Raw genomic sequence first — 26,113 nt, forward strand, 5'->3', positions numbered from 1 at the left:
TCCCGTTCAGTTCAGTTTATAGGCTGTCAGATGAGATCAAACATGGCATAGTTACATATTAGAACATACTAGTAAATAAACAGTATGTAGTTGCCTGTGAAGCAAATGGTACAGATGTGTCATTGAGGTGCAAACGACTCTGTCTCTCCAGACAGAACCATCCTGGGCCTGGAGTGTCCCAACGGTTTTCAATCAGCTTATTGATGAAATCCCTTGCACTAGATCAGCATTAGCATACTGTGATGATGAAGGCCATTGTGCCACAATTAATTCACATGTACACCTTTAAAAGGATTTCTGAAGTATTAGGGCAGTAAAGAGTTCTGCCCAAATTCGATCAGCCCTACACGTTCCACCGGGTCCAAACAGACCCTGGAATACAAAAGGTGTATACAGTTTTTTAATGCATTAGGAGGATCAACCTCCTATTGCAATCAGGTCCGCCTTGACCCGGAAGAGATAAATGTAAGAGATGTAACCATTTAAACTAAATTGTTACACCTTTTGCTTTAGGGTCAGCTTTGACCCGAAAATGAAGAGTGTCTTTACACACTGATTCTGATTAATGAACTGAATACACTGAACTGATTTCAACTGAATAATAACTTATTATTATTATCTTTTTAGAGCTGGTTTATAGCAGAGTTGAGAGTTCTGTATTGTTTAAAGTGCTATATAAATAAAGGTGAAATGACTTGAGGGTTGGATCTGAACTCTGCAGGTAGGTCTCAGGAACAGGATTGTGCACCCCCCTATTGTATGTGTATGCATGCAAATATTATTGATATTCTTGGACGATGATCATACGTTTTCTATTAACAAACTGTATCTTTAGAATCTTTAGAGTCGGCTGGGGGTAGGTTTTTGCTTGACAGGTTTAGAAGAAAATCACATATATGGGCTCCACTTTTCAGTAGTCTTTTACCTATTACTGGAACATCAACATCCCAGGAAGTGTGAGGGGAACTATTTGAAATAAGAAGAGAAAGCAGAGCAAGTCAGCAACTTCACTCAAAAGCCAGACAGCATGCATTGTGTTAAGGAAGATACTGAAATATAGCTCAAACAGATCGATCTCTTTAGACAACTTGTTAAATTAATGGCTATCCCACAGTAAAGGAATCCAACATTTCTTTTGCATTTAGTTATTTTTTGGCAATTATTATATGAATATAAATATTTCGAAACTTCTGAGATCTTCCTCACGATATTAGTGTTAGAAAGTTTAAAAAAAAAAGGAAATAATGCCCGTTATAGGCATATACCACCATAACACAATGAAGTTATTATTTCTAAAATGTATTACACATATTTATTGTACACACCCTTTAAAAAAAAAAAAAAAAAAAAAAACAATGACAGGATACAGAAAGAAGTCAGTTTGACATTACAGCACTTCCTTAAAAAATATACAAAAAACACTTAATCAACTGAAATGACATTGATCCTACTGTCCACATGGAAAGTTTACTATTTTGACTATTTCCTTTGGGAAAAAAAAGAAAAAGATTTAAAAGGTGTAAAGATATAATAAACATAAATGGAATAGGAAAATGGATTGGGAAAAGTGAGTTAGGGTTAGTGTTAGGTTAAGTTGCTACATCAATATCCAGTAAAACATATATTTTTGTGATTTGTGAAACACAACTTGCATCCATTTACAATTTTATTATTATTATTTAGAACTATTTAAGCCGAGGAATAATTAAAATGATGTAAGAATGATCGAGAAAACAACAAAATATTGTAAGATCAAAACTCAGTGTAATTGACTGTCAGTGAGCACAAACCCCATTTACATTATCATCACTTTGTTGTCTATTTTTGTGCATACACTACAGTTTAAAAGTTTGGGGTTGATATGATACAGTAATTTGGAGAAATATTATTAGAATTTAAAATAACTGCTTTCTATTTTTATGTCTTTTAAAATGTAATTTATTCCTGTGATGCAGAGCTGAATTTTCTGCATCATTACTCACATGATCCTTCAGAAATCATTCTAATATGCTGATTTTCTGCTCAAGAAACAGATTAATTGAACAGCATTTATTTGAACTAGATTTTCTAAACATTATAAATGTCTTTACTATTACTTTTGATGCATTCTTGCTTAAAATGTAACTTCTCTCTACATATAAAACAAGAAGGGTATTGCTTTAAGCAACAGAAAATATGATAGCAAAGAATTTTGTGAAAGAGATGTTGCAGAAGATGGGATTTTAGATTCAGTTTCTATTGATGAGGAAAGAGGAAGAGGAGGGAGACCAGGGCAGGTGTAACTGTTGTCAGAATCTGTTCCAGCGGAGGTAAACTGCACAAAACCTGGAGGATCGCTGAACATAAAGGAGGTGATCCATTCCTGATAGCGGGATACTCTGGTGTAAACACCAGGATATTCAGGTCGAGCACAGCCAATCCCAAAGCTAACGATACCGGACTGGACCCATACAGAGCTCTGCCCGCTCACCATCGGACCTCCTGAATCCCCCTGAAAATACAAATCAATGCACTCAGTGTAGAAAGAGACATACACTGCTGGTCAAGAGTTTGGCGTCAGTAAGTGATACATTTAAAGAAATTATTTCAAATAAATTTGTTCTTTTGAACTTTCAATTCATCAAAGAATCTTTAAAAAATGTGTCATGTATCATGTCAAATGTATCAAATATATGGCAGACAGCTCTCAATTTTTTTTCTGGTTTTGTCCAGAACTGTTAATTTGAATTTATACTAAAATAAATAATATATGTATTTGCCAAGATGTAAGATGTATTAAAAAAAACAAATCTCTAAACTCTAAATATCTTTCAAAGATGGCATCTTCAGAAAGCCTAGTTTCTCTTCCCCCTGTTGTTGGCCAGCCGCTGTTTGTGTAAAAGCATAGCTGCAGGTCTACTCGACACTCTGGGAGACCGTGGAGATCAGCGAGAGTTTACGCCGGGCAAAATCCGGACGGGTCTCTCGCTCTTTACTGTGTTGTGTGCCGTCGAGCTGCCGAGCTGCAGCGTGGGTTGTCACGGCAACCCAGAGCTCGCTCGGCGCTCTAGGTGCACGGCCCCCTTGCCTATTCTCCGTTGTAGTGCCCTCCCTACTCTACTTCAGTCTACTTCAGTAGAATAGCTTGGGTGATCTGAGAGCTGAGGGCTTCTCCTTCGGGGAACCAACCCCCTAGGGCCCCTCCCCCTCTAGCGCATCACAAGCTGTGCAGCTTCTGGATGGGATTGCTGGTCCTTAAAAAAAATAAGAAAATGGGGGAACCTAGCATTTCATTCAGGGCTCCAGCTGAGTGCAGATGTTGATTGCTGCATCGGAGAGAGAGGGGCTGTTTTGCTCTGGAAATGAGGATGATGCTGAGTTCCCACTGTAATGGTGTGTGTGCTTATGCTGAATCAGATTCAGGGCTAACAGACATGCTTTCCTGGGACTTTCTCCGATGTGCATGGAAAACTTAGCAGCATGGAACTATATTGGTGCCAAAATATGGAATGCCAAAAGTGCCAAATTCTGCATAAAAGTTTTCACCTCTCTCACTACCCTCGACGGTGGGGTGGCTGTGCATCTGGCAGGCCACCTCCGCCCTGCATGCGAGGCCAAAGCACTCTTACTGCACGAGGGTAGTTCTAAGCCGGGGTTGAGCTGTGCATGTCGACTGATCAAGTCACAGCACAGGCCCTCGGTCAGACAATTTCCACCAGGGCTCTGAACCGGTTCAAGGAACGAAAACGAAAACCGGAAACGAACGAAATCTTAACAGGAACAAAAACGAAAACGAAAACAAAATCAATTTTAATCGTTCTGAACAGAAACGTTTATTTAAAATGACTATTAACCGGTTAATAACGTTATTTTATCGTTCTTTTTAATATTTTAATTTGCCATTGACCAATCATGAATTAGCTTTCAGCATGTGACGTTGACGCATTAAGCGTGAGTGAAATGCCCACGCAGCAGTCATCAGTAGACAATCTCTTCAACACGAGAAGATTTTAATAACCCACAGTAGGCTACCCATCCAATGTTCAGAGGTATGTTAAAGTTAAAACATGCTTAGAAACGTGAAGATAGCTATATGAAGTTATGCTAACTATTTTTCAGAACGTAAAAAAGTCCTAGGTCCATATATATAGCTTATACCACTGTCAATTACTTTTTTAGATGGGTCGCCACCAAGAAAATCCTTTTCGTCATTATTTCTCATATGACAAGTCGTCTAACAAGTCTGTCTGCAATATTGAAGGATGCGGGGCAGAAGTAACCGGGAATCACGGAGGTAACTTGCAGAGGCACATTCAACGTAAACATCCAGCAGAGTATGCTGATTCATCCAGCAATAAAAGACCAGCATCTACAGCAGATGGACAAACCACTCTGGATTCGGTCATAGTTAAAAAGCCGAAGACAACAGGCCTACATGTTCAACTGAATCCTGATGTTCTAAAAGATGCGTGCATAGAGCTAGTGACTGTCAACGGGAGACCATTTACATTGATGGAAGACACTGGCTTCAGAAAAATTATCGACCCATTACAACAGGCTATAGGAAATGATTTCACTATCAACTCCTCAAATATCCGTGATATGGTGTCAAGTGTTGCTCAGGTGAGAAGGGAAAAGCTCAAGAATGAGTTAAAGGGAAGGCTACTAATGCTTAAAATAGATTCAGCCACATGCAGAGACCGATCTGTTCTTGGCGTAAATGTACAGTACACTGACGGAGAAAAAATTGTGTTGCGCACTTTGGCCGTAAGGGAACTAACTGAACGGCACACAGCCGCATATATTTCATCCGTTGTGGAGGATGTTTTGCACGAATATAATGTTGAAATACGGCAAGTTTTCTCTGTAACGTCAGATAACGGCACTAACATGTTAAAGGCAGTGTCTTTACTATCCGATATGCAAGAGGGCATCCCATCTAATGAAGCGAATGAAACTGATCCATTGGACGCAGGAATGGATGAGGATGAGATAGATGCAATCCAAGGTGAAACACCTGATGTCGTAATTGAACTTGACTCGGTGATGTCAGGGCATGTGTTGCGCAGTGTGAGGTGCTCGGCTCATACCCTGCAGTTAGCAGTTGACGACGCATTAAAAGAGCAACGGTCATCCAATCTGATTTCGAAAGCAAGACGTGTTGCAAAAAAGTTGCGCACCCAGAACGTTGTCACTCTTCTTAAAAAAATGGGACACAAAAGGGCCATTGTTGACTGTCCAACACGCTGGCATTCAACACACGATATGCTGGAGCGGCTTTTAGAGCTCCAGAATTTTTGCGAGGACATGTCACCAAATATTAAAGAACTACATTTAGGTGAGAATGAATGGGAGACAATATCCAACTTGGTGAGTGCACTGAAACCAGCGAAAATTGCTACGAAAAGCCTCCAGTCGGACCAGCTCACAGCAGGGGACTTCTATGGTGTTTGGCTTCAGTGTGTACTGTGCACAGACAGAATTGACAATCCCTTTGCCAAACGCCTAGTTCAGTGTCTCAAATCACGACAAAAAGCTCTGTTTGACAATGACGCCTTTGTGGCTGCTTTATTTCTTGATCCTAGATACAGACTTTTTCTCAGCGAACTTCAATCCGAAAGCGCAAAAATTCACTTGCCTGGGAAGCAATTCAGACTTTATCCGGCAGCAAAGCAACTACACAGCACACTCCATCCCAGTCATTCATGCCTCAAGTACATTCTTTCCCCACTGAGGTCTTCAATGAATGCACAGGTATTGGAGGACATTCTATTCGTACGTTTAAACAAGCAGTATGGACTTTAAGCTCAAATAGTTTATGGATTTCGTATAAGTACTAGTATCGCACATTTTTTCTATACTTTCAGGTAGCCAAAATCAGGACAGGTCAATGTTTTCTTTATAGACTTTTAATGCTTTGTATTAAAATAGTAAAAACAAATTGTTGTAGTTTTACAATGTTATTGCATTAAATGATCGTGCTTTATTAGCAGACTGAAATTGGTTATGTGATGCAAGGATGTGTTGCGCAGTGTTTGCTTTGAATTTTAGCAGTTGACGGTGCATTAAAAGAGCAATGGTTGTCCAGATTATATAATTTTTATTCATGTAATTTTCTAAAACAATTCGTGTTGCAAAAAAAATGTGTACAAATAATTGTATGACTCTTCTGAAAAGAATTAGGCATAAGACTGCCAATTTCGATTGTCTAACGGTCCAGTAAAACAGGTCAATATTTTTCCAGCTGTTTATGCTTTGTAATTAATACAGGTATTTCTGTTGTGGTTTTAACAATGTTATGAAATAAATGTTCAAGATTAATTATCATGTGTTATATTATTTTTGAGTGAAAATTAGTCTTATTTATACATATTTGTTTAAAGTATAGGCTAAATTAAAATAACGTTATTAACCGGTATTTTATCTAATCAAACCGGTTTCGGAACGGTAATGTTTAACGAGGAACGCAAAAACGGAAACGTTAAAATATCGATTCTGCTCGGAGTGAACCGATTGAATTTTTTTTTCGTTTTTAAGCCCTGATTTCCACCTTGTTGGTCCAGAAGAACCCCTGGCTGGCCTTGCAGAGGTGCGAGAGGTCGTCAAAGTACGCTTTCTCAATGCTCCCATCTCACAAGGTGGCCTTTTCGGCGACACTGTAATTGTGTGTGTGCTTAAGCTGAATCAGATTCAGGGCTGACAGCCATGCTTTCCCGGGTCTTTCTCGGATGTGCATGGAAAACTTAGAAGCATGGAACTATATTGGTGCCAAAATATGGAACACCAAAATTGCCAAATTCTGCATAAAAGTTTTCACCTCTCTCACTACCCTAGACAGTGGGGTGGATGTGCCTCTGGCAGGCCACCTCCGCCCTGAATGTGAGGCCAAGGCACTCTTATTGCACGAGGGTAGTTCTGAGCCGTTGAGCTGTGCATGTCGACTGACCGTGATCGAGTCACAACACAGGCCCTCGGTCAGACGACAGTTGTGCGAACACAGGGACCTGGTGCTCAGTCACCTCAGCCAGTTGGGACTTCGGGTCAACTGGGAGAAGAGTAAACTCGCCCCCATGCAGAGGATCTCTTTTCTCGGTATGGAGTTGGATTCGGTCGAACAGACAACACGCCTAACAGAGGAACGTGCTCAGTCGGTGCTGAACTGCTTGAATACGTTCAAGGGCAGGATGGCGGTCCCACTGAAATTCTTTCAGAGGCTCCTGGGGCATATGGCGGCTGCAGCGGCTGTGATGCTGCTCGGTTTGCCTCATATGAGACCGTTTCAGCACTGGCTTCACGGCCGAGTCCCAAGACGGGCGTGGCAGCGCGGCACCCACCGGGTGACAATCACACTGGATGCCTCCGCCACCTTCCGGGGGGGCCACATACAACGGGCATGCAGTTGCTGGGGTCTGGACGGGTCCCCACCTGAATTGGCATATCAATTGCCTCGAGCTGCTTGCAGTATGTCTTGCTCTGAGCCGCCAAAAAGCGCCGCTACAGGGCAAAGATGTGCTTGTTCGCACGGACATCACTGCGACCGTGGCGTACATTAACCGACAAGGTGGTCAAGGCTCCTGTCGCAGCTCACCCGACATCTCCTCCTCTGGAGTCAGAAGCATCTGAGGTTGCTTCGTGCCATTCATGTCCCCGGTGTGCTCAACCATGTGGCTGACGAGCTATCACGAGCTGTGCTCCCGGGAGAGTGGCGACTCCACCCCCAGGTGGTCCAGCTGATCTGGAGAGAGTTCGGGGAGGCTCAGGTAGACCTGTTTGCCTCTCCAGAGACCTCCCACTGCCTTTGCAACTGCCCGGGGCCTTTGCAAATATGTGTTTCCCCCAGTGAGCCTACTTGCACAGACTTGTGCAAAGTCAGGGAGGTGTTGCAACCATTTATAAAGATATTCTAAATGTTACTCAGAAAACGGGTTATAAGTTTATTTCATTTGAAGTACTTGTACTAAATGTTACGCTCTTAGATGTTAGAAAAACATCCCTATTATCTCTAGCCTTGGCTACCGTATATAGACCGCCAGGGCCTTACGCTGATTTCCTAAAAGAGTTTGCAGATTTTCTCTCAGACCTATTAGTCAATGTCGATAAAGCATTAATTGTTGGAGATTTTAACATACACGTAGATAATCCAAATGATGCGTTAGGAGCTGCGTTTACAGATTTATTAAATTCATTTGGGGTCAAGCAAAACGTCACCGGACCAACACATCGTCTTAATCATACACTCGATTTAATTATATCACATGGAACCGATCCAACCGATATAGATATCATTCCACAAAGTGATGAAGTCACTGATCACTACATGGTAACTTGCATATTACGTACTGCTGTAATATGTCATGCAGCGCCGCGTTATCGACCAGGCAGAACAATCCTTCCATCCACCATAGATAATTTCTCAAATTGCTTATCTAATCTGTCTCAGCTGCTGCCTGAACCCAAACAAACTGATGAACTAGAAGAACTAACTAGCACTATGAGCACCATTCTCTCTAGAACATTGGATGTAGTTGCACCTATTAAATTAAAAAAGGTCAGAGAGAAAAATAAAGCACCATGGTATAACAATACTACGCATGTTTTAAAGAGAGAAACCCGTATTTTAGAGCGTAAATGGAAACAAACTAATTTAGAGGTCTTTAGAATCGCGTGGAAAGACAGTATGTCACGTTATAAAAAGGCCCTAAAAGCGGCCAGGGCTGAGCACCTCCGCAAACTAATAGAAAACAACCAAAATAATCCAAGGTTTTTATTTAACACCGTGGCTAAACTAACAAATAAACAGACGTCGACCGAACAAAATATCCCGTTACAGTTCAGTAGTAATGATTTCATGAACTTCTTCACTGAGAAAATAGAAAGCATCAGAACCACAATTGTAAACGTTCAATCTTCAATCGCGCCTTATAATTCAGCTTCAATTATCACCCCGCAAGAACAATTACAGTGCTTTACAACTATAGAACAAAAAGAGTTAAATAAACTTATCACTTCATCTAAAACAACAACATGTTTATTAGATCCTATACCAACTAAACTACTGAAAGAAGTGTTACCTGTAGTGGAAGAGCCTCTCCTCAATATTATTAACTCGTCTTTATCTCTAGGTCATGTTCCAAGAACATTTAAACTGGCAGTTATAAAACCTCTCATTAAGAAACCACAATTAGATCATAATAATCTAGCAAATTATAGACCCATTTCAAATCTTCCATTTATGTCTAAAATATTAGAAAAAGTGGTGTCCGCTCAACTGGGCTCTTTCTTGCAACAAAATGATATTTATGAAAAGTTTCAGTCTGGATTCAGACCGCATCATAGCACTGAAACTGCGCTCGTTAAAATCACAAATGATTTACTTTTAGCTTCTGACCAAGGCTGTATCTCAATACTAGTTTTACTTGATCTTAGTGCTGCGTTCGATACTATAGATCACACAATACTCTTAGATCGACTACAAAATTATACTGGTGTTCAAGGACAAGCACTAAGCTGGTTCAAATCATACCTATCTGACCGCTACCATTTTGTCTATTTAAATAGAGAAAAATCGATCATAACTCCAGTAAACTATGGAGTGCCGCAGGGATCTGTGTTAGGCCCTCTGTTATTTTCAATATATATGATGCCACTTGGAAATATTATAAGGAAACATGGAATTAGTTTCCATTGTTATGCTGATGACACTCAAATATATATTTCATCAAGGCCGGATGAAAACGCTAAATTTTCCAAATTGACAGAGTGTGTTAAAGATATAAAAGATTGGATGACGCGTAATTTTCTTTTATTAAATCCAGACAAGACAGAGGTAATACTTATCGGTTCAAAAAACCGCCCACAAAACCTCGCACAATACAACTTTAACATCATAGGATGTCCTGTTACTTTATCCGCTACAGTAAAAGACCTGGGTGTTATACTCGATTGCAACCTGTCTTTTGAATATCATATTTCATATGTTACAAAAACAGCCTTTTTCCACCTTAGAAACATTGCTAAGCTACGTAATATGCTATCAGTTTCTGATGCAGAAAAGTTAGTTCATGCATTCATGACCTCGAGACTGGATTACTGTAATGCCTTATTAGCTGGTTGTCCTGCATCCTCAATAAACAAGCTACAGTTAGTCCAAAATGCCGCCGCTAGAGTTCTTACGAGATCAAGAAAATATGATCATATAACACCGATTTTATCATCACTGCATTGGTTACCTATAAAGTTCCGTATTAATTACAAGGTATTGCTACTGACCTATAAAGCCCTAAACGGCTTAGCTCCAGTCTATTTAACGGATCTTCTATCGCCCTATAATCCATCGCGCTCTTTAAGATCACTAAATTCAAGGCTTTTGGTCATACCTAGGATATTCAGAACCACCAAAGGAGGGAGAGCATTTTCACATTTGGCTCCAAAACTCTGGAATAGTCTTCCTGATACTGTTCGTTGCTCAGACTCGCTCTCCCAGTTTAAAACTAGATTAAAGTCGCATCTCTTCAGCCAGGCATTCATATAATCCCACAGTTCAAACTACAATCCGGCCTCTAGCTCATAAATGCCAGAGGAGAACTGGCCCCCGACTGAGCCTGGGTTCTCCCAAGGTTTTTTTTTTTTTCTCCATTAGGTCACCAGATGGAGTTTTAGGACACCATTAGGTCACTTGATGGAGTTTTTCGGTTCCTTGCCACTGTTGCCTTTGGCTTGCTCAGTTGGGGATATTTTGGGGATATTTAATTTAATTTTATCAATCAATAAATTCCTCTTGAAATAAACTTTGTTGTATTATTTAAATGTAATACTGTGAAGCTGCTTTGATACAATCTGTATTGTGAAAAGCGCTATACAAATAAACTTGACTTGAAACTTGACTTGACGAGGAGCAGGTTCTGCTGGTGGCTCCCTATTGGCCCATCCGGACCTGGTTCCCAGAACTCATGCTCCTTGTGACAGCCCCTCCTTGTCCCATTCCTCTGAGTAAGGACCTTCATTCTCAGAGACGGGGCACCCTATGGCACCTGCGTTCAGACCTCTGGAAACTCCATCTCTGGTCCCTGGATGGGACGTGAAGATTCTAGGTGACTTACCCATAGTTCGAATTACGGGAGGTATTAGGGGGGTCCAACCCCCCTAGATGAGACTTGGACCCTTCCAAAAGGGATGAAAATAATAGTTTGGGAGGGGTACTGAAAAAATTAAATAAAATATAATGTTAGCCTATCCAAAATTGCATGTATTTAAATGCAGTATTACCATCACATACCAACAATTCAGGAAATAATCGAATGAAATACGATTTTCAAACCCTCACTCCCCATTGGGCTGTACCATTACTCTGGTATATTAAGACCGTGTTCTTTGCTATGGTTCTTTGATATCACTTCACTAGTTGTCAAAACGTACATACCGGGTACGGACGCAGGCGCTGGTGTGTCAGCGAGAAATTAAGAGTAAGTGGCTGAATCAACTTTAATCTCTGCCTATGATTTTGACTGCCATGTTTATCATCATGCGTTGTGCTTTGTGGTAAATGTTATGAGCAGCTCGTCATCTAAACAGGTTTTCAGATTTCTGTCTTAATTTGGTTGTTCATAGTGTTTCTCTCATCTATAATAAAGTCATAGTCTAGCTAGCTAGCTAAAAGTTCACGCAGCTCCTGAAGCTCTCTGTACCAAGCAAATATTGTCCATATCTTGGTGAGACTAAGCCAAGAATGGTTACATTAATGCAAGCAGTTGTTTCTTATCTCGTGTGTATGCCTATATAAAATGGAGAGTGACGTCGCCAGTCAAAATAGTTGTACCCCCCGAAGCTCACGGTATAATTTGAACACTGGACTTACCCCCAGAGGTACTTAACACCATCACTTCGGCACGGGCACCGTCTACAAGACGTGCGTACACCTTGAAGTGGAACCTGTTCGTCGACTGGTGTTCCTCTCACCAGACTTAAATATTCTGTCTATGAAGACTTTGTTGCTGACTGAATTGGCCTCCATCAAGAGGGTAGGGGACCTGCAGGCATTTTCGGTCAACGAAACGTGCCTAGAGTTCGGGCCGGGTGACGGCCACGTGGTACTGAGACCCCGGCCTGGCTATGTGCCCAAGGTTTTTACCACTCCCTTCAGGGACCAGGTGGAGAACCTGCAAGTGCTGCCCTCTTAGGAGGCAGACCCAGCCCTGGCTTTCCTCTGTCCCGTCCGCGCTCTGTGACGGTACGTAGACAGAACTCAAAGCTTCAGGACCTCAGACCAGCTCCTTGTCTGTTATGGAGGCCAGCAGAAGGAAAAGGCTGTCTCCAAACAGAGGATGGCCCACTGGATAGTGGATGCCATCACCTTGGCTTACGAAGCACAAGGCGTGCCTTGCCCGCTCAGGTTGCGAGCTCACTCAACAACGTGGCACCTTGCTAACAGATATTGTAGAGCTGCAGGCTGGGCGACACCCAACACATTTGCTAGGTTCTATAGCCTACGTGTAGAGCCGGGTTCCTCCAGTGTTCTCACCTAAAACAGGTACAAGCACAGAGAGGCCCGTCTCTTGTCAGCTTGCTGTGCCTCAGTTGCACTCAGGTCTCCAGAGTAAAAAACCTGTTGAGTCCTCCATCACCCTTTGGCAGCCGGACGTGATGGGGCGTTTGGCGCCAGGCCTATATCCCACTGAATCCTTGAGAACCGCAGAGGTGGGAGTAAGTCACACGTTCAAGTCACAAGCAAGTCTCGAGTCCCTACCATCAAGTCTCAAGCAAGTCTAAGTCGCAGTACACACAAACCAAGTCAAGTCAGTGGTTTACTTCAAGCAAGTCAAGTCGAGTCCTGCTAAGGGTAAAGTCAAGTCGAAGTCAAGTTACAATACCTAACAGAAAAAAAAGTAGAGTTTATATTGGCCTCAACCTTATTTATTTTTCCCTCAGAAATGATTACCTTTCTTATACATTTATATCGTAATATTAATAATATTCATATAATTTATTATAGCATGCATTTATGATTATCAAAATTTGGAATAATAATTATAATTATACGAAAAATGTTGAAGATAAAACATTTGAAGGTAAATTCACAAGTGTGATGCATAAATTATATTGGTTTTATAGTAAATGTCATATGTTTAACTTTGCTTATATATTTTTTTTAATGGAATATCACCAGCAGACATTAACTTTCCCATTAAGAGCCAATGGTAGACCCCTTAAATTGATTTCCAGGGGCATTTTTCTTCTTCTAACTATGTTCTAACCATGCATTTACACTGCAATTACAACACCATAAATAATGTTATGAGATCAATGATTTAAATATAATAATTTTAATATAGAAAAAATTTGATGCAAAAAAATGATCAATTATATATTTTTAATTAAAACCGCCAAATCACCGTCTTAATGAACGAGTCATAGAAGCATTCATTCAACTGATTCGTTCAAGATGGCAGATTCATTCTGGAACTAAGCAACTAGGTCACTGAATCACAAAATCCCCGGATTCGTTTAAATAAGCATTACTCTTTTTCTGTGGCTTGTTTGGAAATATTGTCATTGGAGAAATATAGCAAAAACAGAGAATATTTACAATATTACGTCTAAAATGTCACATCACAATATTCAAATATTTTGTTTACTGAACTGTTGTATAAAATCATAATCAAATTTGCAATCACGCCAATATTCTGGAAATATTGTTTAATATCATATGTTATAAATATAAAAATAACTCATACTAGGGCCATTTTTCCACCACATCTTGAATTTTGGGTGCATTGAACCCCCTGATAACGTCTGACCCTGCTTCAAGAGAAACATAAAACACGACTGTAACAGAGACAGGGGTGTACCAACTGCCACAAAGAGGCCCCAAAGATGTTCAAGCAGTTGCCGCACCACTGCTCTGAATATACCGGCCGATGGAGGCGTAAAAAAGAAGTGACATGCTGATGAAGTCAAAAGTTCAGTGTTTATTCCCAAAAAGTGAAAAACAAAGACTTTCCAGTAGAGTGCAAACGATATTTACATGAAGCAAAAAAAAAAAAAACTGTTCAAAGTTAACTGCAAGCAAAGATTTTGGCTATGCCAATAAATTGACCCAAAAACCGAGCAACCAACTCACTCTACGAGCTACCTTCCAACACTGAGAGGCTCTCTTAAAAAGGATAAGCCCCTCCAACTTGGACTAAACCATTTAGTAATTAAAGATAATAAAGAAATTTAAGAAAAAAAGAGAAAAAATAGATCTAACAGTAACAAAGACATAAACTGCTAGAATGATACTAAAATATACAAACATTGGAAACAAAACAAACTCAATTAAATGTTTAACAATGTTTAACGAAGAATCAAACAGAACATCAGTCTCCCCCTCAGATATGAGAACAATTAACTGTGCCTTCTATTGGCGGGAAACAGAAATTAAAAAATGGTGGCAGTTACTGTGACCGGGTTTCGTCTGTTTGGTATGGGAAAATGTTCCAGTACGTAAGTATGACAATTTATATTATGCAAGTGGATAATTGAAAACAATAAACATTTTAACATGGTAACCGGTCTTGTTTGAGTTCTTGATACAATACATAAATCAACATAGTGAAATTAATGCCTCAGTAAATGCTAAGCTAAAGAAAAAATTTGCGCAAAACAAATAATGTGTAATGTTAGTATGAAAAGTGTATGTATGCATAGTATGTTCTCAATCCAGTGTCATAATAAAAGTCTTTTCACAAAATAAGAGTCTCTAGTCACAGAGCCCCACTGTGACAACGACAAAACATAATTTCTATGTTGTTTTTCGTCATTGAAAAGAGCAACATATTTGGCATTAAAGCACTATGATTTGAAAAAACTGTGGCAAATGTCTGTGAATTTATGCACGTTATACAAAACAAATGCCATCATTAATTATCATTTGAATCTATTGACAGCCTTAAGCTACATTTGAAAACATAATATTGTACAAAGAGGGATGCTGTTTTGACCACTATTCTCTCTAGATTTAACGTTAGTCAAATTAACTATAACAAACAGGTTAAACAAGCCATAGCTTACTTTTAGAGGTGGTGAATAAAGTTCGAGGTTGTGATGGTCATATCACAACCTCAACCTTTTTGTGTGTCACTTTAAATGCAAATGAGCTGCTGCTCCCCTCCTCTGTTCAGAAGAGGGTCGACGAGCTTCAGATACTCCAGCAAAAACAAACACTCAAAATTCTCCGAAATAACCAGTAGCGGAGTGCAGCCTTACAGAGAGACTCAGGAAGAGGTTGAAACCTTTAGACTCACCTGGACGTTTCTGAATGGTTAGTGGATACATTTATGTAGTTGTTGTGGAGTTACATTGATCCATCTAATTCTAATCAGCTTGCATGTCCCGTCATGTTTAACTTTTACAAGTTGACAGTTCCCTGAGGACTTTATAAGACAGCTGTGACATTTTTTGGTCAAATAGTGTTCTGTGCTCGTCTGTGCAGCCAACGACAGAACAGTTTGCATGCTTTGCTCGAATATGTGCCATTGTGTTAGAACTGTTTACAATGTTGTTGCTTGGAAAACCAAATGGCGGCGCAGAGGGTGGAAACGTGCAGATTAAGGGGATGCAATATTATAATAAGATCCCCTTCCAACGGCAGAAGGGTTACGAAATCTGATCAGCTTATTTTTTGACATGTTTGCAGAGAAAGGCTTCCATCAAGGCTTCCCTGTCCATCAGCCCTTCAATACAGTGAAGTCTTCCTGTACCCTTACCAGAGAAACAGCCCAAAAGCATGATTTTTCCACCTCCGTGCTTGACCGCAGTGATGGTGTTCTTGGGGTCATAGTCAGCATTTCTCTCCCTCCAAACATGGCGAGTTGATGCCAAAGAGCTAAATTTTGGTCTCATCTGACCACAGCACTTTCTCCCCAGCCTTCTCTGAATCATTAGCTGTTTATTGGCAGAATTCAGATGGGCTTGAACATGAGCAGGGGGACCTTGCGGGTTCTGCAGGATTTCAATTAATTGTGGTGTAGTGTGTTACCAATGGTTTGCTTGGTGACTGTGGTCCCAACTGCCTTGATATCATTAACAAGCTCCTCCCGTGTAGTTCTGGGCTGATCCCTCACCTTTCTCATGATTATCCTTACCTCATGAGGCGAGATCTTGCATGGAGCTACAGACAGAGGGCGATTGATTTTTCATTTTGAATTTCTTCCATTTCCGAATAATCACACCAACAAAAGTCTCCTTCTCACCAAGCTTCTTGCTGATGGTCTTGTAGCCCATTCCAGCCTTGTGCAGGTCTACAATCTGGTCCCTGACGTTTGACAGCTCTTTGATATTGCCCATGGTGGTGGAGAGGTTGGAATGGAAGATACAGATTCTGTGGACAGGTGTCCACTGACATTAGGGCGTTAGGAGTATTTCCTTAAAGTGACAGGGCTAATCTGTGTTCCACATGGGCACATAACCAATCTGTGGGAAGCAGAATTCTTGCTGGTTCAAGTTCAAGTTCAAGTTCAAGTGGTTTTATTGTCGTTCATTCATATACAATTACAGTATACTACAAAACGAGATGACGTTTCTCCAGGACCTTAGTGCTATATTAAGAAAACAATAAAAACAATCACAAATCCCAATAAGCTACACAGACTAGATAAAAATTGCACATAAAAACGGGCAATATAATAATTTACTAAAAGACAAGACAAAAGGCACAATAAAAAGACAAAGCAGCGCCGAACAGTTCATGGTAGTGCCAAGATGTTGTTGTGCTTGCTAAAGTGTAAAATGTAAACATACCACTCTCTGAATTAAAATTAATAGACAAAGTTCCCTTAAGTGCAATTCCGGGCATGTGCAAAAAGTTCAATACCACATAGTAAACACACAGAATGTGTGTTTATTTTATCAGTTCTTGGGTATTTAAAAGTCTAACTGCTTCAGGGTAGAAGCTGTTACCCAGTCTGGTAGTGCGGGCCCGAATGCTCCGGTACCTCCTGCCAGATGGCAAGAGATTGAAGAAACTATATGAGGGGTGAGTGGGGTCTCCCACAATGCTGGTTGCTCTGCGGATGCAGCGTTGTGTGTAAATGTCTTTGATAGATGGAAGAGAGACCCCGATGATTTTTTCAGCTGTTCTGACTATCCTCTGTAGGGACTTTTGATCCGCAGTGGTGCAAGTCCCAAACCAGGCAGTGATACAGCCACTCAGGATACTCTCAATAGTCCCTCTATAGAAAGTTGTTAGTATGGGCGGTGGGAGGTGTGCTTTTCTCAGCCTTCGCAGAAAGTAGAGACGTTGTTGAGCTTTCTTGGTAATTGAGCTGGTGTTAATGGACCAGGTTAGATTCTCCGTTAAGTGAACACCAAGGAATTTGATACCTCTGACAATCTCCACAAGGGAGCCATCGATGTTCAGTGGGGAGTGGTCACTCTGTACTTTCCTAAAGTCAACAACCATCTCCTTAGTTTTGTCCACATTCAGCAACAGGTTGTTGACTTTACACCAGTCCGTTAAACGCTGCACCTCCTCTCTGTACGCTGACTCGTCATTCTGGCTGATGAGACCCACCACGGTCGTATCATCAGCGAACTTGATAAGATGGTTCGAGCTGTGCTTTGCTGCACAGTCATGAGTCAGCAAAGTGAACAACAGTGGGCTGAGTACACAGCCCTGTGGGGCCCCAGTGCTCAGTATGGTGGTGGTGGAGATGTTGTTCCCAATCCGGACTGACTGAGGTCTCCCAGTCAGGAAATCAAGGATCCAGTTACAGAGGGAGGTATCCAGGCCCAGTACTTTCAGCTTCCCGATCAAATGCTGAGGAATGATTGTATTGAATGCTGAACTATAATCAACGAACAGCAATCGGACATATGAGTCCTTTTTTTCTAGGTGAGTGAGGGCCAGATGAAGAGTGGTGGCGATGGCGTCATCGGTTGAGCGGTTAGGACGATACGCAAACTGCAGTGGGTCTAGTGTGGCGGGCAGCTGGATCTTAATGTGGCCCATGACGAGCCTCTCGAAGAACTTCATAATACATGATGTGAGTGCAACGGTACGGTAGTCGTTGAGGCAGGACACTGAAGACTTCTTAGCTATGGGGACGATGGTGGTTGCCTTGAAGCATGTTGGAACGACGGCGCTGCTCAGAGAGATATTAAAGATGTCGGTAAGAACATCCGCCAACTGGTCTGCACATCCTCTGAGCACCCTGCCCGGAATATTATCTGGTCCCGCAGCCTTCCGCGGGTTGACTCTGTATAAGGTTTTCCTCACATCGACCGAGTTGAGACAGAGCACCTGATCATTGGACCCCCGCTCTCTTGCCGCGCTTCCGTTTCCTCGCGCACCGCTTACGTCGTCCTTTCCCCCGGCTACCGGCGTTATGCAACACCGAGGGCTGGAATTCTGGCCTCCGCAGCAAGCCGAGGTTGCGAAGCTTCTCATGCAGATCACCATTCAGCTTGGTTATAGTATGAGTCTTGTATTTAAGCAATGTCTGGCGATGGTAAACACAAATGCTGGTCGCTGCGATATCCATAATGCCGTGAGAAAATAGACTAAGTAATAAAAATAGCACATTGAGGATCTGGAGTGGCCGCTGCGCACTACCGCGCCGCCAAAAAACCCGTCTCAGAACCACTCACTGGCGTCACTGGTTGCTTGGGGATCAAACATTTTTTGGTTGATATTCTGTCTCTATCCGTTAAAATAAACCTACCATAAAAATTATAGACCCTTCATTTCTTTGTAAGTGGGCAAACTTACAAAATCAGCAGGGGACCAAATCATTATTTTCCCCACTGTAGTCTTAGAGCTTAAAACGTGTCAAATTGGGGCCCAGGTCAGGAAGCAGACAGACTGGCTAAACCGACCGTCTGCGAGCTGTCTCACGTCACAGAAGTCAGATAAATCCCAACACATAGAGACTCTTTCACCTAGATATCATCACATAGATACTATGTCTGCTCCCCGAATTAGTCAATTCAAAAACCTCTCAAACCCATTTAAGGGTAAAAATTCAATTGATGTTCAACAAATAAAAAATAGATATAATACAGATGAACAAATGATAAAGCTCGGTTTGCTGAATATTAGATCCCTTTCTACAAAATCACTCTTTGTAAATTATATGATTACAGATCATAACCTAGATATGCTGTGTCTGACAGAAACCCGGCTAAAACCAGACGATTACATTACTATAAATGAGTCTACCCCCCAAGATTACTGTTATAAACATGAGCCTAGTCTAAAAAGATAAAGGGGAGGTTTTGCTGTAATTTACAGCAATATCTTAAGTATTACTCAGAGGTCTACTTTCAAATATAATTATTTTGAAGTGATGGTGCTTTTTGTAAGGTTATCTAGCGTAAGTGAAAAATCCTGCTTGACATTTGTGCTAGCTATACAGGCCACCAGGGCACCATACAGACTTTATCAAAGAATTTGCTGATTTTCTATCAGAGTTAGTACTGGCGATTTTAATAAATGGTAAATAGTAAATGGACTGCATTTATATAGCGCTTTCACAGACCTATGGCCACCAAAGCGCTTTACATATAGCCTCACATTCACCCATTCACTCACACATTCATACACCGACGGCGGTGTCAGCCATGCAAGGCGCCACCCAGCTCGTCGGGAGCAGCTGGGGTTAGGTGTCTTGCTCATGGACACTTCGACACTTGGTCAGGTGGAACCGGGGATTGAACCACCAACCTTCCGGTTTGTAGACAACCTACATGAACCACTGAGCCACTGCCAGCCCCTAATATCCATGTAGATAAACGCATTGGGATTGGCATTTAGAGACATTCTAAACTCTATTGAAGTTAAGTTACACTTACTAGAAACATATTAGCCCGGTTCTGTCAACACTGCATTGACTCTGTATTAAACATTGTATACATTTTTAAATATTGCTGATTACTTACAAAGCACTAAATGGTTTAGCTCCGCAGTACTTGAGCGAGCTCTTAACGCATTATAGTCCTCCACGTCTATTGTGATCTCAAAATTCCGGCCAGTTGATAATACCTAATATATCAAAATCGACTGTGGCAGTAGATCCTTTTCCCATTTAGCACCAAAACTTTGGAACAGTCTCCCTAACATTGTCCGGGTAGCAGACACACTCTGTCTAGTGTGTCTAGACTAGACTAAAAACACATCTCTTTAACCAAGCATACACATAACACATTATAGACTTCTATAATTCAAATCATGTAAAATGTCAGGCTGCATAAATTAGGTCAGCCGGAACCGGGAACACTTCCCGTAACACCTGATGTACTTGTTACATCATTAGAAGAATGGCGTCTATGCTAATATTAGCAAATTATCCGCTAATCCGTGGAAACGAATAAAAAGTCTGTATTATGCAGGCCAGAAAAGTAATTTGGCGATGTCACTTTGTAAAGAAAGACTACGTGCATACCTATACACTAAACACGTAATATGCATGTGCACAGCATCACCGTTTTCACATATTCACGTTTTTGAAGTTTACACGGAGATGATTACGTTTTCAAATTTTTAAAAAACTTTCACCTTGGAACCTATTTCAAAGTTTGTGTTCTCGAGCCACCAAACACCGCTGTCGTGCAAATGAATGGCCAGAACGTATTCAAAGTGTTCTGTTTTCAGTAAAAACGGTGTTGTGTAAGCAGCCCCTAAGTTAATAACTACTGTTCTTTGCAAAGGAAGTGAATCAATCAAAAACTTATTTTAGCTGGACAATAACTTTTTCTAGAGCTGCTGTAAAGCCAAAACAATCTCTGTTCCATTCATTTCCTATTATCACTGTAAAGCTGCTTTGAAACAATCTGTATTGTTAAAAGCACTATATAAATGAAGGTGACTTGACTTGACTTATCCAATACAGGCTGGGGTGCTGCATGCAATGGGCACGCAGCCTCTGGACCCTGGCCAGGGTCTTGACTGCGGTGGCACATCAACTGCCTCAAGTTGTTGGCTGTATTGCTGGTCCTCCGGATGTTTGGCCACTGATCCAGGGCAAGCATTTGTTATTTTTAGATGGACAACAGTGACGGTTGCATATATAAATCTCCAGGGTGGTGTTCACTCACATCACGTCACAATTCACCCGCCATCTCCTTCTTCGGAGTCAGCAGTGATGGAAGTTTTCTCATATTCCAGACAACCTCAATCTTGCAGCAGACAGCGCTTTTGTAACAGGTTACGCTTTGTGGAGAGTGAAGACTCCATCCCCAGGTGGTCCAGCTGATTTGGAGTAGATTCAGCAAAGCACAGGTAGATCTGTTCACTTCCCAGGAGTCCTCCCACTACCTTCGTTCCCCCCAGTGAGCCTGATTGCACAGACCGGCTAACCCTGGACACCCTCCTATTCTCCAGCACTCATCGGTACCTGAATTTGGTGGAAGAATTCACTACCAGGCCCATAACTCATGGTATGCCCCTTTTCAGGTGAGCCCTTGTACTTGGACTAAATGCTCCATATGTGCTGATACCCTAAAGGTAATCCCATATGATATCTCATATCCACTGTTTGGTTTCCCTGTTGGTAAACCCAGTCTTTTCCCCTGAGCAGAGCCTCGCTCTGCCTTCTGTCATTGTAGCTGTAGCGTTCCTCCCTTCTCAGGCAGGATTCACCATAGAGACTCTCTCCATATGTGTAATTCCATGTGATGTATTCTCCACATGTTTACATGTTTGAAGGCATACAGCTTTTCTAACACAAAATGTGTTACAAATTTTAAATCAATATTTTTTTTTGATTTTCATATCGTTTTTAAGCAAAAACTCTTTTAAAAAGATAAAAAGTTATCAAAAGAATTGTGAACAAATATGCAGTATGGGTTTGACTAACCATGCATAAACTTAATTTTCTCAAAGCTACAAACATTTACATACATGCTGCTCACATATAATTGTAGCAGAGTTTGAATGAATTGTATTCAGACTTTAGCCATGAAAATGTTATATGTAAAGGAAATAACCACAAATATCAGAGCACATCAAAACACCTCGAGGGCCCAGAAAACACCTCAGACCCTAGAGGGTTAAAAAACGGAAAATGTTAAGATACGGCTGAGGAGACCTATTCCCGTTGTAAGTACGGTCTTTACCACACCCTTGTGGCACAAGGTAATATGGCAACTTACTGGGCATTGGGAAGGTTATGACATAGTCTGAGTGCACTTGCTATTAGGCATGCAGAAGCAACACAAACTGAAAGGACTGCGCATGTGCAATGACGTTAAACTAGCGTAATGACGTATGACGTGCAGAACGAGCTGTTCTTCCTGATGAATAAAGTGTCATATAAATAAGTGTCCCGTCATTCTAAAATTTTCATTTCACTCAGCGTCTGTGAAGTAAAGCAGGACAACGTCCCACCAGTCCTTGTTTTGGATTCTCATCCACAGACGACTGGTTTTGGCCGCGGGGAGGGGCATTTTTACTGCGTGATAAGCAGCATGGCAAAACGGTTCATATGCTTTTGTCTCCAAATCATCACTAGATACAGATTAATATTACGTCTGCTGTTTAAAACAAATAAATAACCAATAGAGGAGAATAGTTATCCGCGAACAGCGGAAACTTGTGTGAAACTTGTGACATATAAATGCGCACATCAACCGGATTACTTTATTTATCGTTCATGTAAACACCGTGTTCATCAATCGTATTGATTTCATTCCGATTGAACCAAAAGGTGTCCATGTAAACGTAGCTAATGTCTTGTTCCCTCCATCAGGGAATTGAGGTTACAATAGTAACCAAGACGTTTTAAGAGACTAAGGCCCCGTCCACACTACTGCGTTTTCGTTTAGAAACGGAGAATTAAAACGAATACGATCTCCGTCCACACCAGCGTTTTAGCTGCGTATTAGAATTGATCTCCGTCCACATTAAAACGACTGAAAACGCGGATCACGTGACCATTCAACAACACTGGGCATGCGCGTGCCGGTGTAAACACAACTTCATTGATAAAATGATCCCACCATGCGCTGGTTCTTCCCGGGTTAACCCAAAACCGACGCTCCATGTACGGTCGGTACCGCCGCTGCACACGGGAATTGTCACAGATCGCTCGAATAATAGCTTGCCTCCGGCGCATGTAGGCAGTTATAGCAGTGTAAAATGCAGAATTTACTTGCACAACAGCTGCTAGCAAAGATATACGCCATGACTGATGACACCCAATCATAGAGCCGAGCGTGAGCCTCTACTACGTCATCGTTTCTAAAGTCCTCCGTTTTGACCTGTCCAGACTAAAACGCCCTCCGGAGATTCAAAACGAAAAACGGGTCGGCAGCGTTTCTAAACTTCTCCGTTTTGGGTCTCCGTTTTTGCCGTTTTAGTGTGGACGGGAGGTGCAAACGTAGCAAAAGGTCTCAGTTTTTAAACGAAAACGCAGTAGTGTGGACGGGGCCTAAGTGAACTGAACAGGATTTGTGTACCTGACATGAGTCCTTGCCTCCTTCCAGTAGACCAGCACAGATCATGTTTTCTGTTATACGTCCAACTCCATAGAGACAGTTGCACTGTCTATTACCAATTACAGGAACCTCCACTTCCTGAAGAACATTTGGGGATGGGAGGGAAACTGTAGGAAAGACATGAGAATCCTGTTACTCTATCCTGTTTCGAATGGGTTTGTGAAAAGCGTTTCATGTTGAGTTTAATGTAACAAAGTTAAACAGGAATGATTTCTCACCTCCTTCACTAATGTCTCCCCATCCAGTGATCCAGCTTTCTGTGCCGTTGTTAAACACACTGTGATCAGCGGCTAGACACACGGGTCTGATGTAGTCAGTGAAGGTGACGGGAGAGCTCAGTTTGAGCAGAGCGATATCATTGTCATTTGTAAGATAGTTGTAACTGGGATGTTTGATGATTGTCCTCACATTTCTAAACACTTCATTGGGGTTGAAGCCTCTCTGGGTCTGACGCCCCAAAACCACATTTAAAGAAAAGATGTAATAGCTGAGGAAGTTAAAGAAATAGACAGAAAAAGTAGTCAATAAGAGTTCTGACCTTGTACAGCCTGACAAATTAAATAATAGTAAGAAAAATATATATATATAAAAAAAAATGGAACAGTTTATTGAACCTTTAAACAATTTTTTTTTTTTTTTTTATCTAAAGAATTGTATTTATTTTTTTATTTTTTTTTGAGCATCATTTTATACATCAGGCTTTTATGTCTCATTCTGATACAGTGAAAATATGGAGCTCAAACTAAGTAAAACTAGGTAAAAACATTTTAATCAGAGGCCCAAACTGAGAAGAAATATGCAGTTTGGTGCAGTTATTGATTATTAAAAATGTAAAAGCAATTTTTATGTTTACTTTATAAAAATCATTTTCAAAAAAAGATTTCAGAAAAAATACACGTAAACCATGACTTGAAGTGGACATTTTTACAGTTGTACTAAAAGGCCTTTTACCCAAAAAAAAAAAAAAAAAAGATAAAACGGATGAGTTTTGATCATGTTGATAATTTAGAAGCCTTAGAAATTTGCACATCACATGATGATACAGTAGGCTTTATATGGTTAAATCAATAAATATATAATCTACTCAAAGCATCTGTGAAAGCAGAAGTATTTAGTTGAATGAGTTTACCTATCAACACAGTGGGCAGCGGTCAGCACCCACTCTTTCACCCTCACAGCTCTTTAAGCTTTTAAAAAGAGACTTACTGCCCGCCTGTGTCCATAGTACGGTACTTTATTCCAAGTTGCAATGAAAACCCATGAGGCAGAGAAGTTCAAGTTGGGGTAATATTGGTTTATGTCTCTAGAGGCCAGATTCAAGAGATGACCATCTGTTACTTGTCGGTAAGAGATGTGTCCTTTATATGTAATCTGTAACCTATGGTCTCTCTGGCCCTCTCTTCCCCACGACGAGTGTAACTGCTGCCCATGATCCAAATCACTGGACTTGTTAATAGCATACAGCAATCACAATCAAAACATTGTTTTGTCAGTGTCAGTACACATATTTTAACACACACAAGTAACTTGTGTCGGGCCATTGATTTCTTTCTATCCAAACAAAACAGAAAAAAATGATATGATACAATAAAACACAAATTAATTGCTCTTATCTGTTCACTGAAATAATAATATGACAGTATAGGTATTACACAAGGGTAACTTATTATTTTATTCTCTCTTACGGTTAATGTGTTGCTTTCAATATTTGACTTTAATCTAAATTATACTATAGCTACATGGCTTACCTTTGTTGTTAGGCATGGTGTAGTGCCACTTCAGTTCAGCTATTAGTATTTGAACCTATGAGGAAAGAAAAATGAAAAGGGCAACCATTAGTTATAGATGTTATGGGTGACATTCGTTATTGTCCATCTATTATCTATATGTTATTTAACAGGCCAAAGCAAACGCTTTTGTCCAAAGCGATTTACTGAATAACTTTTTTATATGACTGATTCGTCCATTTCTCTTGCGATGTACATAACAGTTAACGCCATTTTGTGGTTATATTCGGCGACCATTAACGTTATACAACATCATGTGCATCAATTAACCAGAGGTGGGTAGAGTATCCAAAAACTGTACTCAAGTAAAAGTACAAGTACTTATAGAAATATTTACTCAAAGTAAAAGTAATAATCTATATCTATATATATGAAGACATCTGAAACTTTCTTCTAAAACAAGCATTTTTATCGAGCTCGTATATTTAAGTTCAGTAATTTCACTTTAATGACAATTAATAGGTACTTTTCATTGCCATTTAAGTGAAATAACTGAACATAAACATACAAGCTTGATAAAAATGCTCTTTTAGTAGAACATTTCAGATGGTACTCAGAGGCTAGATTAAAGTCGCATCTCTTCAGCCAGGCATTCATATAATCCTATAGTTCAAACTACAATCCGGCCTCTAGCTCATAAATGCCAGAGGAGAACTGGCCCCCGACTGAGCCTGGGTTCTCCCAAGGTTTTTTTTCTCCATTAGGTCACCTGATGGAGTTTTAGGACACCATTAGGTCACTTGATGGAGTTTTTCGGTTCCTTGCCACTGTTGCCTTTGGCTTGCTCAGTTGGGGATATTTTGGGGATATTTAATTTAATTTTATCAATCAATAAATTCCTCTTGAAACAAACTTTGTTGTATTATTTTAATGTAATA

At 40.7% G+C, this 26,113-nt stretch overlaps 1 protein-coding gene across 1 annotated transcript; it reads right to left on the minus strand.

Annotated features, from left to right (window-relative positions):
• Positions 1-25,212, minus strand: LOC309485657 (testisin-like; the record flags this gene model as incomplete). The annotated part of the gene is made up of 5 exons (XM_082152587.1): positions 1-2,491; positions 23,410-23,555; positions 23,667-23,935; positions 24,578-24,611; positions 25,197-25,212. The coding sequence occupies 5 exons, from the start codon at positions 25,210-25,212 to the stop codon at positions 2,132-2,134; spliced, it is 825 nt and encodes a 274-aa protein (XP_082008713.1). The 3' UTR covers positions 1-2,131.
• Between the last annotated feature and the right edge of the window lie 901 nt (positions 25,213-26,113).

Source organism: Leuciscus leuciscus (genome assembly GCF_965113295.1).
Source record: "Leuciscus leuciscus genome assembly, chromosome: 21".
In the NCBI taxonomy this organism is placed as follows: domain Eukaryota; kingdom Metazoa; phylum Chordata; class Actinopteri; order Cypriniformes; family Leuciscidae; genus Leuciscus; species Leuciscus leuciscus.